Raw genomic sequence first — 17,130 nt, forward strand, 5'->3', positions numbered from 1 at the left:
TTCCATGTAATTATTTTGGGTAAAGCTAGCCGGGTGGTGGGACACAGCCCCACCGCTCTTTCTACATTAAATAAAGTTGGCTATTGCCTGAGACTTCAGTGCTCCTCATGGTAGGTTCCATTTTCCCAGGTTCATGCTGCCAACTAGAACGGTAGCAATTATGAGTTTCTGGCCAGCCTGGGCTACACAGTGAGACCTCGTATCTACACACAAGGATACACACACACACACACACACACACACACACGCACACACACACACACGTCCCCATATACTCTAGTAATGAGATAAATATAAACTCATAGGGAGAATTGCATGTTACTACACATGTGAGAAGGGTAACACTTTAATGCCCTGCCAGTTATCATGTTTTTCTTCCTTGACCTCACACATGGTAGGAAAGGGCTCTACCACTGAGCTGTACCCCAGCCCTTGACAGTTATAATTGATTGAACTACTCTAGAGAGTGCTTTGGTCATTCGTAGGGAAGTCAAGGATGGCTCTGTCATAAAAGCAATCTGCTCTCTGCCTTGGGAAAGTATTGCATGCTCTGCCTGTTTTTCTGTGTCTGACCCTCTACCCTGAGGAAGAATTCATTATTTCCTTGCCCATGGCCAGGGACTTGTCCTGTGATTGGGTCTGGTCATTTGGACCCAAGTACCAACAATATTCCGTGTACGTAACCTGTAGAGACACAGCAAGCTCCCCTGGACATTCTTGCCATGTTGCCTTGGTCATGAGAAGCGAGTGTGGCCACAGTAGTGGAGGAGTGTGAACAGAACCATGTCGTGGAGTCCTGAAGAGGTTTCACTGCCCAGAACTGTGAACAAAGCAGTGCCACAGAGGCCTTGAAGAGATTCCAGGGCCAGACCTTTTGGATAGGCAAGGAACGTGAAAACCAGGTTACTAATGCCACACATATACGTTCTTTTATTTAGATGTTTATCAATTACAGGACATTAATACAAGTGAAACATTTATTGGAAAATGCTATCTATTTTGTCTTAATGTGTGTGGCTGATTTGCAGAATCTCCTTTCTGTTTGAGAGTTCTGCAGATGTTTGACCACACTGGCAACTGACTTACTCGGGTACTTTATATGGCACCTTACACATCCCAAGCAAATATCTAGGAGGAAAAACTAGCACCCTGGTCTTTCCTGGCAGCTGCATTAGTAAGTCCCATGTTTTGTTTAAGGGTAGGCCGACATGAGATGATATTTGTTAATTTGCTTTCTAAAATCCCATCACCATATAATACATGATTAAATTATTCAATTGAAAATAATCCCTTAATTCCTGAGAATCCACCTACACTGGAGTATTTTTACATCCACTCATATTCTTCCTCTGAGAATACTCCAGTAGAAGGTAGCTGAGCTTCCCTGTGACCTTCAGTGTGACAGGATCTGAACTTGACCATGAGGCAGACCTGCCTGCACATACCTCTGAAAGACTATCCCGTTCTGTTTACTGTTTGGAAGACCTATCTTAATGTTAGAGGAGAAAGCCTTTGCTTTTCCCAGCTTTTCTTTGTGTCTGGAGCACTCACTGACTGGGCCGTCATTCTCCTCTGACAGCAGCTTCCACGTGTCCCAAAGACCAGCACCCATGCTCCAGGGTCGTTCCAGCACCACTGCTAGTGTCCAGGCCATTAGCACCAGATGGAGACAGCTGGGGCATCCAACCCTCCAGTGTGAAGACAACCGTTGTTGGAATAGACAGACTATATCGTGTAAACCAATCTAATAACTCTCTTTAAAACACATTCTATCTATTCTGTTCTTCTAGACAATCCTGACCATAAAAGCTCTAATAATTTTTTTTGTTGTTGTTCAGGAAAACAGAATTGGATGCTTAGCCAAAACTTAGGATCATTCTATTTGGTTAACAAAATAAAGTACATAACCTTGAGAAAATAGATTTTAAAAGTAGTTACACATGAGTTATAAAGGCATAATGATACATAAACATTATAAAAACAGCAGATCACTCATAACTATAATCAAATTAGAGGTAGGCTTTAAAAGTCAAATCCCAGTTTATCATACTTTCTCTATTTTTGTCACAACATTTTCTATTTAAAACTTAATACAAGCACTTTTCTAATAAAAATTGTATTACATTTATAATCATTTTTATTGAAGCACCAAAAGTCCATACATAAAATTAAAGAAAAAAATAAAACAGTAGATCAAAATCAAATCAGAAGGAAGTATAATGTCTACATGCATATTTGACATAATTATTAACTTTATATTCACTGAGAAATTTCATAATACTAATAGTAATTTAAAGTAGTTTCTCCTAATTCCTGTTTGCTCTATTTTAACATTGCAATGACACTTCATTGTACTGTAGAAAGCTGATCAGAGGTTTATTTACGTGTGTGTTTAACAGTAGAACATAATTGTGGTCCAAGCTGTTAACAGTAACAGTCTCTTGGTATAATTCATTCAAACATGCTTGTATTCCCCATAATATGTTATGACATTTAAAAATGATCCAGATTACAGTGATATAACTCTTACGTTTCTCTTGAAAACCTATGAACATTAAGTAGACTGAAACCCTGATGAGCACCCAGACCAAAAAGGTTTAATATGGAAGTCTCAGGAAGCCAGAAGTGAGAAAGGAGCACCAGATACATGTGTTTCACAGAGCAGCCCCCCCTCCCCCACCTTTGTAGTACGTCCAGATTCTGAATGTTCAGAGTACTTGAATTGGGAGACCCGTAGCCATGTGGGGAATGCATTTCCCACAGAACCCTCCACATCTACCGTAGACTTTGGTTCCATCCTGAAAACGTAAAGAGGTAGAAAACAAAAGAGACTTTTATACAAGCTGATAATTGGGCAGAAGACATAAAAAAAAAAAATCACCGGCTTTGAATCACATGGCTGGAGTCCTCACCAAGAGTTGATGTCCAAAGCAGGTCATGTGCGGGTCTGAAGGAAATGGATGGCCTATGAATCATACCCGCTGCTGCTCATGTCAAATAAACTACAGTAGGTTGACACACTTTGTCTGAGCGTGCACCGTTTCATCAGAATATTGACTTGGATTGGTGAGTATGTGGCTCTTGTATGTAGGTGAGTGTGCATGTGTGTATGTGTATGTGTGAGCACAGATAGAGGCCAGAGACTGACACTGGGTGTCTTTTCCACGGCTTTCTACTTTATTTATTGAGGTAGAGACTCTCATGGAAAGTGGAGTCATTGATCTGACTAACGACTTCCAGGAATCCGCCTTTCTCCACTGCTCCCCTGTAGCACAAGCCTTATAGATACAGGGCCAGGTCCTCATGTTCATGTGGAAGGCTTCACTTACTTTCTCCCCATATAGCTATGCACATAGATAAAATGGCAGTGTTAGCTAGACAAAGACAGGCAAGGAATTATGAGTACCACATAAATAGATAGTCCTAATCTCTGTAAACTCTCTAAAGATATTTGTTAAGTGGCTTTCTTAACTAAACCAAAGCAAGGAGATAAGTAAATACCAAATTGAACCATCACTTTGAAATATTAGGCCCTAAGTCTCTGTTGGGAGCTTTGTTTGTTTTGAGTTTTGCCACACTTGGAGTTGAACCTTGGGCCTGGTGGGCCTTGCTAGGTGATGCTCTACCAGTCATAGGCAGCTTCAACCTTCTTTTCACTTGCTTCTGGGAGAAACTCTCACTAAATTACCCATGCAGACCTTGAATTCACTCCATAGCCTGGCCTTGAACTCTCATGTCTTCTGCCTCAGTTTACTGGACCTACTGTAGTTAAATAACTACATTTTTAAAAAATACACACATGTCCGGTCATAAGTTTAAAATCTGAGATCCATGTTCATGTGTGTGGAGCACATATTTTAATTTGTGTATCTATATGCACATCAGTAAACTTGACTTGTATCCCACTATATGTGGCATATTCGTGACACACCAAGTTTCCAGCCATTGGTCTCTTGTGGGGCTTTCCATCTGAGTTTGGGGGCCTTTAGTGCTAGCTCAGCAGAGAAGGGATTCCCAGACTCTTTCTTTGGTCCTGCGAGACTTACTTGGGATCTGTGGATGATGACAGAGGCATATCTCCCCTGAGCAAGCCACTTCGCTGTGTTGGATATCTTCATCCCAGTTCCTGCTAAGTTAATGCTGAACTGCCCCTGCATTGTGAGGGAAAAAAAAGAATACATAGAATATTTAAGAATATTCTTGCCTAGAAACATCAAATGTCTCAAATTATTTTCTAAGGGTCTTAAAACAGGTGAAGAAAGCTGGTCCAACTCTACTGAAAGAAAATGAATCCGGTAGGGAGTTTAAAATCTGACTGCAAGAAATCAATTACAGGTGCACCAAGAGTTAGCACTGCAATGCTAAAGGAATCCAGGCAGGCCTTAGACGCTGTGACACCTAGAGTCAAGGGCTGTCACAGTTGCTGAGTCCCTGAAGGAGGAACGTTCATAGGGACTAGGATGTGCTCAACTTTGACATTCCTTTGGCTTCAGTTTTGACCACTTAGTGATAGCTTTTGTGGCACTACCTATAATGCATTTTCTGGAATCTTAGGCTATTGTGATTCCTCGCTTCTGTAGTAAAACGTTACTCCTTTCTTGATGACATAAAAGTGCCTAATATGGTGTTTCTCCTACAAGATCAACCTTTTTAAGGTCTCAGAAGGATGTGTGGACTGTAAGGGCTCTTCACTTCTATATTATGGGATGTGGTCCCTAGAGGCTCAAGGAGCGTTTTTATGTCAAAGATTTTAGGCTACCTTTGTTAGTAATAAACCTCAAATATACGCTGATTGAGAAATTAAGTGACCAAGATAATATGATGTCATATTTATACGACCATATAGTAAAGATTTATACACTGGGAATTAGAATGCACACTAATTTGGCCTTCTGATGATGTTCAGCGTGCACTAAAATCCCAGGCTACAGGAGGAACGCTAGATTCACACTGTAACACTTCGGGGGCTTGAGACTCTCACATCTCAAGCATGAATGAGATGGAACCCGAGAGAATGTGTTGTGGTAAGTAAAACACTCTCTTATTATTAAAGCAAAGCTAAACATAAAACAAATTCACTTAACCACATTTATGAGCTACTACTCTTGTTAAGAATCAGCCAGGCATGGTGGCACGCCTTTTTAATACCAGCACTTGGGTGGTGGAGGCAGGTGGAGCTCTATGAGTTTGAGGCCAGCCTGATCTATATAAGGAGTTCCAAGAAGACCAGGACTACATAGAGAGACCCTGTCTTGAAAGGCAAAAAACAAAAAACAAAAAATAAAAAATTCAGATGTCAACATTGTTTACTTACTGTCATTTTTGGTCATTGTAAAGTTACTATTTAAAATAAATATTCATTCAAATACATATGTAACGTAGTTATGAAATAGAAAATTCTTGTTACAGAAAGTTTAGGTAAACTCCAGATATTTATTATATAAGTGACTTGATTATAAAACGCAGACTGCTGACCGTCTACGGCATTGCTATTTTTCAAGAACAGGGCCTCAGCATTAGAAAGTGCTTTTGCGTAGGTGAATAATGAAGCACATTGTAAATATTAAATAATGGCAACATAGAAGTGAACACATGAACACACATCTAACACACTCCAGACTCCACGATGGCAACACTAGGCATCGTTGTGCTCCAATACTGATGCACATGTGAGCCCCAGAGTTAACTCCGGGGTAGAGTACACCGACACTCCATCCTAAACAACGAAGGGACCATGTGCATCTTGTAACTTCCAGCTTTCTCAGACATTAGAACTGTGTTACTGCCTGAATGTCATGGGTCCCCCAACTTAAAGGAAGATGCTTGATTAGGACACGGTGAAGGAGGCTAGCGTGGAGCTGCTCAGAGCAGCCTTTACCACATCAGTTAATCAAGACGTCTCGTAACTCATCACATAGTGTATCCTGAAGAATGTTCTGTGTGCGTGAAAAAATTACATATGTGTCTGAATGGAAAATTCTGTGGCTGTTGGTTGGGTTATTTGGTCAAGGTGATATTTAAACCCAGTACTGTCTTATTTTCTTCCGGTTGATCTTCCAACTTTGGAAGAGTATTGTAGTCCCTTACTGTTACGTCTTTTAGTCTTTATTTCTTTTATCCTGTCTATTAATATTTGCTTTATGTATTTAGGTGCTATGGTGGTGTGTGTGTGTGTGTGTGTGTGTGTGTGTGTGTGTGTCTGTAGTTCTCCCGCTAAACTGAGACTAATTTCTTTGAGAAACCTCCAACCCTAACAAGGCTCTGAGAAATAGCCCTTTTCCTAAAGTTTGTGCCCAGGCGAGGAAGATTCAGGACCAGAAAGGTGCAAGGACAGCTCAAGTTCCAAGGAACGAGGCACAACAAACTCTAGACCCTAGGAAAGTGAGACACGTTGGTAGCCCAGGCACGTAGGCAGGTAGGGTTCTCTTGAGTAGGCATACACGTGACACGGGTCTAAGGGAGGCCAACAGCTCAATGAGGATTTTACACTACAGAGTCGCTGGTGCCTGGATGCGGGACTAGTCAAGTTCCAGGCGGATTGGAGCTAAGGAAGTTTGATAAGAAGGATGAGGTTCAGTCAAGTTATTATGCTCTAGAACGATCTATTCAGCAACTGGACGAGCTGTTGTGGGGTGGGCAGTGTTTCTAGATCTTTAGACCATGTCTAGCATGAGCCGGCTGTGCCGCTAGGGGCACTGCTGCTTCAGGCACAGGAAGCAGGAAGCACTCTGGTTCTACGGTGCTGCCACAGATGTAAGGCTGGAGCATTGTTTCTCAACCTGTGCGTGCATGTGTGTGTGGGGGGAGGGGTCAGACGACCCTTTCACAGGGGTCACCTAAGACCAACAGAAAATAGATATTTCCATTATGATTTGTAACGGTAACACAATTGCAATTATGAAGCAGCAATGACAATAATTTTATGGTTGGGGTTATCCCAACATGAAGAACTGTATGATAGGGTGGCAGAATGCGGAAGGCTGAGAACCGCTGTGCTAGAAGGTGGAGGAAATACTGTGATTCCACCCCTGAGTTTGAAAACAATTAGATATCTGTATGTACACGCCTCCCATCCCAGGCTCTTTGTCAAAATTAACCCCCAAAGAGCCATAGGGTAGACGCAGAGCAGGACTAACTTGTAGAATAAGGATATTTTTAAATGGGAAAAAAAAATCATTGTAATTTGGTATTTCATTTCTGAGCTCAACAAGCCATAAGAAATGATACATCTGATTTCATTCAAATAAAAGAGAAACTTTTACTCTGAAAGACGCTGAAGTGAAAGCAGCGACGGCTCAGAGAAGAACGTCGTATTTGCGAACATCTCTGCTGGTGAAAGGGCTTTGTGTGTATCCGGAACGTGCAAAGGACTCAACATCACCAATAGGAAAACAAACATGGTGCCAGACACGGGCAGGGACAGGGACATTAACACACATACGACAAATAATTCCAGGAAAGGCACTTAACCCCATTATGCACTGGACACCGTTAATGAGAAAGCAAACAAGCAAATGAAAATAAACTTGGCAATACCACATGCTGGCAAGGGTGCAAAGCAACCCTTTGTCTTTGCTGGTAGGAAAACAAAAGGCACAGCTTCTCTTTACAATGCTCACCATAGAATCTGCAACACAATCCTAGGGATTTAGCCTAGAGAAACAAAAATGTACTTGAACACCTGTGTGAGTGTGTAAATCATAATTTTCAGCACCTGGAGATCACCAGAATGGATGGGTACTGGCACGATCTACTGGCTTTGCTGAAATGTGATTGTTTCTCCAGCTCTCTGGTAATCAAATGCTAATTATAAGACAGAAAACAAGGAACGTCTACCTCGAATTTGACACATGTATTCCCAAGTCACATAACACTCTCCGACTCCATCTCACGTTCAATGTGGTAAAGTTTATTTTCTCTAAAGAGCGCCATATGTGTTTGTTCTCTTTTTAGCATTCATATCCTGGGGTACCCAGTCACATGCAAACACAGAGGATGTGGCTTTGATGAATCCCAAACAACAGAAGAAGTTCTCTCTGTGACAACGAGCATCTGGAAGGTATTCATGCAAATGTCATGTAACTTAACACAAGAATCTGGTTTATACATTTGACAGAAGATCTCCAAAAATACTGGGCAGCTTGTATTTTTGGTAACAGTAGCCCGGTGCAGATGAATACAGACTGAATATAGATAGCACAGCTCCTTGCAGAGCGTCCGTCTGCGCCCAAGTACCATCTCATTTTGGCACGAAGCTCTGCATCCCAGAAATGTTCAGAACCACATGAGGGGCCATGGCATCCTGATGGCAGAAAAACCTCTTAGTGCTGCTTCTTCATTGACTATTTTTAAGGCTCTGAGAGGGAGGTTGACATGGGATATCTGTCTGTCCAGCTATAAGCTAAGATTACATGCTTTACGGCTTAATTTCCTTAAGATATTTGTGAGGAAAAGGTATTAGAAGGAAAGAAATAAATAATTTTCTTGTCATTTAAAAATCTGTGCAACAAGCCCTCATGCACATTCCACGCTCACCAAGGAATGTCTTGTTTACGATAATTATCTCTCTGATAAGACACTTCCAACAGGGAGCGCTCACCCAGGAGATAAAATGGATTTTGATTCTATTTGATAATTAGGCAATTTACTTGAATAGCAATCTCCTTTGAATTTTTGCTGGTATTTCTCACTGAGCAGACTTAAATCAACATGGAATTATTTAGGATCAGATTGTCAGCTTTTGACAATCTTTCTGAACAGCAGAAGTTGGAAGGTCTATTATCACCAAACTGTTTGCATATTTCATGGTATCAAATAGATGACCAGAGGGCAGAGTTCAAAGAAGAAGTGTTGTTGGAGAAAATTCAGCCATCCTGGCATAGATTGGCCACTAGAGAAGTGATCTCCATGTGAGAGGATCAAAGTCAACAAAAGGAAGCCCTGCATCAGGGTGAACATCACTTAGAGTGTTAAAATGTTTTCAGTTACGCATCCCTTCAAAGGATGTGTCCGAATAGACAGGGTGTTTGAAAGGGAGGGGATTTAAAGACAGAAAGAAGGTTCTGGGGAGAGGTTTGAAAGGAGTCCATTCTGGGATGTAGCCATTCAGCACAGCATTAGTTGAGGAGAAAACGAAAGAAGAAAGAAATACGAATGTCGGCCAGCCTAACCAGCCTCAATGACTGAAAGAGAATTCATAGTCTTCTGCAAAGTTGTCTGCTTTCAACAACACAGACAATGACATGGAGACACGGCTCAGCGGGTAAGTGTGTGGTACAGAAGCATGGGGGACCAAGTTCAGATCCCAGAACTCATGTAAAAAGCCAAGTGTGGGTCAAGCACGGCTGTACCTGCAGCAGAGCAGGAGACAGAGACAATAGGGTGACTAAGGCTTGAGGCTTGCTGGCTGTCAGCCTCTCCAGGCTGCCTGCCTCAAGGGAGAAGGCAAAGAGTGACAGAGCAGGATATTTGTCATGCCTCTCTGGCCTACACATGCCCACATATACACACACCTGTGAGTATATACCGCAAGCACACTTCACTCACACACATATTACTCTGTTCATGCACAAGCAGTGCACTCGTGTGTGTGTGTGTGTGTGTGTGTGAGAGAGAGAGAGAGAGAGAGAGAGAGAGAGGGAGGGGGGGAGGGAGGGAGAGAGAGAGAGAGAGAGAGAGAGAGAGAGAGATCAAGACAAAAAGTACTTATAGAATTGCAGGTTGCAGAACCTGTGGATATTCTCTCTTGAAATCACTGCTGAAAATTATGACGTATGAGCACCATTTAACATATGTCTCCTTTTAATAATGAGTCTCTAATTTCCTAAAACCAAAATTTGAGTCGGACTGATAAATCTCTGAATGACCCCAGACCCACAACTATTGTGGTTGGTTCTGGTCTTTATCCCGACTACCCTTTCCCCCTGGGCTCTTACCTTTCTCTTACTTCTGTAAATCTTCCTTTCACTCCTACTCTGTGGCTGACTGACCCCGCCTTTCCTCCTTTCCTGGTCTCTGTTGCTCTGTTCTTCTCCTCTTTTTATTCCCCTTGCCTACCAGCCCCGCCTATCCTAGCTCCCGCCTTGCTATTGGCCGTTCAGCGCTTTATTAGACCATCGGGTGTTTTAGACAGGCACAGTAACACAGCTTCACAGAGTTAAACACATGCAACATGAACAGAAGTCACATGCCTTAAGATAATTTTCTACCATGCACAACAGTTAATCTGAGGAAGAGGCTACTGCATGCAGATGCACTGTACAGCTATGGAAGCTGTCCTCAGAGCATACTCAGGCTAGAAAAATAGAAAACTATGTGGCGTTTCCTAAGGGCATGGAGAGTATCTGGAATATAATAGGGCAGGGTTCAGGTTAAGAGGACATTGCAGGGGGGATTTTTAGGAATGTGCAGGATGAGGATAAACAACCAGAATAAGAACAGTGAGTATGGGCTGGAGAGATGGCTCAGAGGTTAAGAGCATTGTCTGCTCTTCCAAAGGTCCTGAGTTCAATTCCCAGCAACCACATGGTGGCTCACAACCATCTGTAATGGGGTCTGGTGCCCTCTTCTGGCCTCCAGGCATATACACAGACAGAATATTGTATACATAACAAATAAATAAATATTTAAAAAACCAGTGAGTATGTGGAAGAGAAGGTTGAAGTTTAACCCTGGGAAAGGGATGGCTGAACAAGACCCCTCTGGGAGTCTTTCCTGACCTACAAGAATGCTTGGTCCAGGGAGCATAGGCTATTTGGATCTGATTGTGGAGTGATTGATGTTGCCATGATGGAGCAGAAAGGCCAGAGATCGTAGCATCCAGCAGCTGGAAGAGAGCAAGAGTGGAGAGCAGTGTCAGCAGAGGCCCACTGATTAGAGCTGATGCAGATTCAGGAGGGAGAGCTGGGAAAGAGGAGGCCATGAATACTGTGCAGGACAAGGCTGTTCCCCATAAAAATGTTCCGAACATGGTGAGATATAGTAATTTATACATCCCAGAAGCTGGGGAGACGTGAAGAGACTCACACCAAATGCTATTTAGTGAAGACACTGAGAGATAGAGACAAAGGGAAGCCTAAGGTAGCATGAGAACTCAGGGAGATTCTAATTCAGTGTCTAGATGGGGCGGCAGGCAGGTAGCAACTTTTAAAACAGTGGGGAAATTAAATGTTTCGATAGAGAACATTCCTTGGATGAGAATAAAAGCAATAAGGCGGAGATAATTGAATACAGCAGGTTGCGCAGAAAACAAAATATACAAGATGGAAACCAAGTAGACATGAAAAGACCAGTTAGAAGGGAAAGGACACCCCCCCTTCCAATCATTAGGAAACACTCTTAATCTCCAAGAATATAAACTGAAGGTAAATCCATGGAGAGGTATAAACCAGGCAAGTAGTAGTAACTCTAAGTGCTCTAGAATGACCACATTAGCATCAGATAAGTAAACATTAAAGCAAAAGGAAGGTACCGCAGAGGAAGGGGCATATCTTATGATTATAAAAAGAAAACCCATTGGGAATTTGTGAGAGTTACAAATGCACAACCATGCACAACAAAAGCTTAACTTTATAAAGGAAGCAAAGCAAAACAAGACTGAGCTAAAAGCACAGAAGAGAGACCACACTGCAGATAGCAGCCTGAATTCTATGAACAAACCATTCAACAGAATGCACAGCCTTTCCAAACATGCCCCGAATGCTCTTCAGAATGAGCCACATGTTGCACCATAAAAACCACCCTCAATAAGTTTCAAAGGACTGGATAATATGGGGCGTGGTTTCTAGTCACAGCATAATGAAAGTAGAATCAGAAGAAATAAAAGAAAGTTTAGGAAATTCACAAATATCTGGAAATTAAGATTATTCTCAACTAGTTAATGATTCAATGATAATAGAAAATATTTTAATATAAATAAATATACAGCATGCAAAAAATCCTTAGACACAGTAAAACTAATACTTAAAATAGAATTTTTAAATTATTTAAAAATAATTATGCTCTTAGCATAAAAAGTAGAAAATCCCACATCAATAACCTTCCACCTCATGATGCCAGCAAAAGCAGTACAATGCCCACAGCTAAGTGTGGCTCTCCCTCATCAACCAAGAACCTTCTTTCTTATAGCAGACAGAGGCCATTAGGAAATCCACAACTGGTCAAAATGTAGAGAACAGCTGATGGTGGGGTGTCCATCCTCAGCTGATACATCTACGACACAACCCCTACTTATCTAAGGAACATCTTGGAAAGACCGTAAAAAGACAGAGGACTTCCTCTATGAGACAGTGTCTTCTATAGATGCACCCATGGAGTCTCCTAAGTGCGGTGATAGCCTCATCATGGATAGGGGAAGATCTCACAAGGCTTCCACCTAGATGAAGAGCTAAAGGCTATAACAACTGTCCCATCCAGAGAAAAGTCCCTACGTAGGTTACCCAATCTCAAGCAGCTAGCCCCAAACCCATATACATGTAGGCTCAAGTATAAGATGGGGTGGTCCTGTTTGCCCAGATTTCTGGCAAGGGTGACAGATGGCCACAGACCTCTGTGTAGATCAAGCCTTATTGCACAATCCAGGAAGCCATCAGAGAATGGACCCATAGGGTTTGCCGGTGCCCTCTAGGGTACCTTTCCACCTTCTGAGGGTCTATGGCACCTCCCATCACCGCCATCCTGGGAAATAATCCATCATCCATGGACCTTTGGGAAACACACACCAAAAGAACTAACACCACCTCCCGCAAATAAACAACACATGCTTATGATCCATTCGTGCACCTTTCCATGCACATCTGTTCGTTCCAAAGGACCAGTTCGAAAAATTAAAATGATGCAGTACCATAGAGGGGGGAAAATAAGATCTGAACAAGCGATCGGTCTTCTTCTTGAATCCTTAAAATGAACTTAATATCGGCAAAAGTGCTTCATCTCAGTTGATTTCTAATTTTTTGTTTTTTTTTTTTTTTTTCGAGACAGAGTTTCTCTGTGGCTTTGGAGCCTGTCCTGGAACTAGCTCTTGTAGACCAGGCTGGCCTCGAACTCACAGAGATCCGTCTGCCTCTGCCTCCCGAGTGCTGGGATTAAAGGCATGCGCCACCACCGCCCAGCTTTAATTTTTTTAAAACAAAGGCATACAGAAAGCTTCGGCCCTCTAGCTTGATGTTTCGTGCAATATTCCGGTCATTAAAATTAGTGAAGAGAGGTATTTACTTTTTCATTATGGAGACGGAAAACAATGGAGCACACGGGAGGTACCTGTGGGCATCTGGCAGCGCTGTAGCAGTCTCCAGCTGTGGCGAAGGGGACCGCCTTTCCAAAGAGTGTCTTGGAAAAGAGAAGATCTGTAGCTATAAAAATAAACACAGCTCATCACCATGGAAACAGCAAGGTCATCTTTACCTTCAAGGATGCAGTTTGCAATCCTTGTATCTTAAATATACTCATATGATTAGTTAAAATTTTAACAGATTATCATTACTAGAGCATATTCTATAGGACTGCCTCAAATGGATATATTTTTACTTAGCACACAAATGTACGTGGCCTACATTGTCTTAAAGTTACAGGTATATCTGGAATTAAAGAAAAATATGGAAAAATTAAACAAATGGTCATTCACATGTTGCGCCACACCAGATCTCTGAGATAGATGGAGTGGGCTCAAGAAGAAAACCACAGAAAAACAGAACAGCTCATGAAAGGTAGACCCATCCTGACAAAGCAATGTATGTTACATGCACTGAGTCTATACCATTTCACTGGTGCGATTCTTCCCCTCTTCCATTTGCTGACATTGCTAGCAAAATGTTCTGATTGGCAGTATCACTGGATAGTCTATACAGAACACCAAAACTAGACTCACTAGATCAAAGACAGCTTGGGCAGAATCCTGATTCAGCTGTTGCAACCACTGACACCTGTATTTGTCATGTAAAAAACATGCCAACAATGACTATCCCCTCCCCTGATTGAGTCACATCACTGACAGCTAACCACACACCACATGATGACACGGGTCCTGTGGGGGCCATTCCTCAAAGTAGCATTTATACAAATATCTTTGAGATAGTTAAAAGCAGGTCAGACCTTTCATAATCCACCCGAGGAATTGGGCGCACCTCCCAGGCCTCAGTCAATGTGGTCATGGTGGTGCGCTTACATGCAGCATGGGTGGAGCATACACAGCAGGGGAAAGACAGACAGTACAAATCAGAGCTGTTCCAGGATAGGTATCATAGGAGTTTGAAGAAGGAAAAGAAAGGAGTTTAAAATGTATCCATTTGATATTATTGATATTATTAGCTGAGGGCTCAGGCCAATGACTGGCAATATGAGAGTTTGGGTTGATAAATTAGTGAAAAACATCATCCAATGACCAATAAATAAGCCACAGAGTGTAGGTAACATAGATACTGGCATTAATTAACTGACATGCTCACATTTTAAAAGAATGGACAACATTTAGAGAGGAACATTTGTCATAGCAAGATATTAAGTTGATATAGTAAAAGTATCATCTTTTAACCTTAATAGAAAAGGCAAAGGGGATTGAGAGGAATTTAAAAAGAGAAATCAGAAGCTCTTACAGGCAGTTTCTACTCTTAAAAAAATGAAGAGAGCTGGGTTTAAGAAGATACCCAGGGCTATGTGGTAACAGAAACAAAGAATTTACACACAGGAGGATCCCAGAGTCTGTGCCCATACCTTCATCAACACACAAACTGCTTTATGGCCAACAACACGCTCCATATTCTTAACTCATGCAGAAATTTAATTCACACAGAGCATCTCATGTCAATTAAGTGTATAAAAACACATTCAACTACAGTGTTTCAAAAAACAAAACAAAGCAAAATAAAAGGGGGCTGGAGAGATGGTTCAGCATGTAAGACATCTGCTGTCCTTGCAGAATGGAGTTTGGTTCCATGTCCCATGCCTGGTGGCTCACAATTATCTGTCACTCCAGCCTCAAAGGATCTCACACCCTCTTCTGACTTCCTCAGGCACCCACACTCACGCACATGTAATGCCCCCCAAAATAATAATATCACAAATCTTTTTTGTAAACCATAATGATAAATTTAAGTACTAATTTTGTTCTCTCATACAGAAGAGTCTATATATTTCAAGATGGAACCTTTGGGAAAGGATTATATTGGATTCAGTCACCAGGGTAGAGCCCAAATGATAGACCCTGGTGAGTACCCAAAGAAAGAAACCATATTATCATATACACATATACAGTCCCATCGTGTGCAGGCAGATGAGACCCACACCAAGCCCTGGACAGTGCTAATTGATCTTTCCTTACTTTATAAAACAACTTCCCTCGGGTTTATTGGGAGTTATAAAAACGGAGTCAACCACTGCAGTAAAGGTCGGTTTTTAGTAATTGGTAACTTTCATTATGAGAACAGCATCAAATCACCACAGAGCCATAATTTAGATACAGAACATTCATGCAGATTCTGTCTCTATGCGCTGTTTAAAGTGCTGGGTTCAATGAGGATGGAGACAGAGCCTCTGAAAGTGGGTACTCGTTGCTCCTTCATGCAGAGATGGAGCACTCAGCATGAAGGTGCATCATGGCCAGCGTACTGCAGGGTCCATAGGTATCTGTGACCTAGGTGAATTACCAGTTAATTTCCAGGAATATGGCATGTTTTCCAGCCTGAGTTCTCTGAGCAGGCCTTCATTCCCTCACAGTGGTGCTTAACTACGAATTGGGACAAGTTGCCCTCATAAAAGAGAGTTAATGTTATCATCTGTGACATTTTGATGTAATATCTATTTTATCTGATACAAGGTTGCTTAAAAGATTAAATGATGTGGTGTATAGGAAAACGTGATGCTCAATAGTTTATAATCTTGAACTAATGTTATTACTTTAAATCTTACAAAAACCTTATACTTATGTTGAGGCTATTAATTTTTCAACTTAATATGGTTGGGGCTTTTAAGCTATCTTTTAAGTAAGATAGCTTTATTTGAGGGAACTATCTTATTACTAGCACTATATTATAACACCTGTATCAAAGGTCCTCATATTTCATGTCATCATAAAAAAGGTATGTATCTCATAATTGTAAAGGAAACCATTCTGTACAATGCTGGGTTCTTCATTATACCCTGTCATATATGTCAATACATGGCTGTACTTTTCCTTAGCAAATGGAGGCATTTTGGTTTCTATGGAGACCCAGCACTTACTTTTGATTTGCATGGAAGCGAGATCAACTCTCACTTTGCTGAAAGCAGTGTATCCAGCAGGTGGGTAGTCATGTTTACATGCACAGTCTTGCCTCCTGCTTCCATTGAAGGGGCATTCATAGGGATTCTGGAGTCTGTAACAGCATTGGGACATTGTATTACTTGACGCATTTGTTAGCCCCCAGTATGATCAATGATGAACTTAGAAAATATGAAACATAGCTGGGCAGTGGTGGTGTATACTTTTGATCCCAGCACTAGGGAGGCAGAAGAGGTGGATCTCTGAGTTCGAGCCCAGCCTGGTCTACAGAACAAGTTCTAGGACAGCCACTGCTACAAACACACACACACACACACACACAAAGAGGTAAAACAGAAGTATTTTTATTCTTCAACACCATAGTGCCAACACGCTAACTGAGAAAGAAGCAGAATCACTATGGCTAAAGTGATAACTTAAATGTAATTAGCCAACTTAATCTCACAGGGAATGGTGATACTAGGAGGTGTGTTTTTGCTGGAGTGGGTATGGCCTTATTGGAGGAAGTGTATTGCTGTGGGGAAGGTCTTTAAGGTTTGCTATGCTCAGGATACCACCCAGTGTCTCAGTCAACTTCCTGCTGCCTGCAAGATCTAGGACTCTCAGCTCCCTCTCCAGCTCCATGTCTGCCTGCATCCCACCGCGTTCTCTGCCATGATGACAATGGACTAAGCCTCTGAAACTATAAGCAAGCCCCTTTCCCTCACAAGAATTGGTGTGTTCATGGTGTTTCTTCTCGGCGATGAAACCCTAACTAAGACAACTAACATGAAGAATATTTCTACAAAAAAAACTGAGATGTAACTCTCCCAGTTTTTATTGCTAAAATTAGTTGGATTTCTATAAAAATAGACAAGGTCTTAAACTTATCCCTTCTG

The 17,130-nt window shown here is 41.7% G+C and overlaps 1 protein-coding gene across 1 annotated transcript in view; it reads right to left on the bottom strand.

The window, feature by feature from the left end:
* Positions 1 to 2,708: 2,708 nt before the first annotated feature.
* Adamts20 (ADAM metallopeptidase with thrombospondin type 1 motif 20) overlaps positions 2,709 to 17,130 on the bottom strand; it is a 121,122-nt gene continuing 106,700 nt past the window's right edge. The window contains exons 37-40 of the mRNA XM_038342994.1: positions 16,213 to 16,346; positions 13,258 to 13,349; positions 4,047 to 4,151; positions 2,709 to 2,798 (exon numbers count right to left, since the gene is read on the bottom strand). Coding sequence (XP_038198922.1) covers positions 2,709 to 2,798; positions 4,047 to 4,151; positions 13,258 to 13,349; positions 16,213 to 16,346 — 421 coding nt within the window. The remainder of the gene's footprint in view (positions 2,799 to 4,046; positions 4,152 to 13,257; positions 13,350 to 16,212; positions 16,347 to 17,130) is intronic.

This window comes from Arvicola amphibius, chromosome 9 (assembly GCF_903992535.2).
Source record: "Arvicola amphibius chromosome 9, mArvAmp1.2, whole genome shotgun sequence".
NCBI classification, from domain to species: domain Eukaryota; kingdom Metazoa; phylum Chordata; class Mammalia; order Rodentia; family Cricetidae; genus Arvicola; species Arvicola amphibius.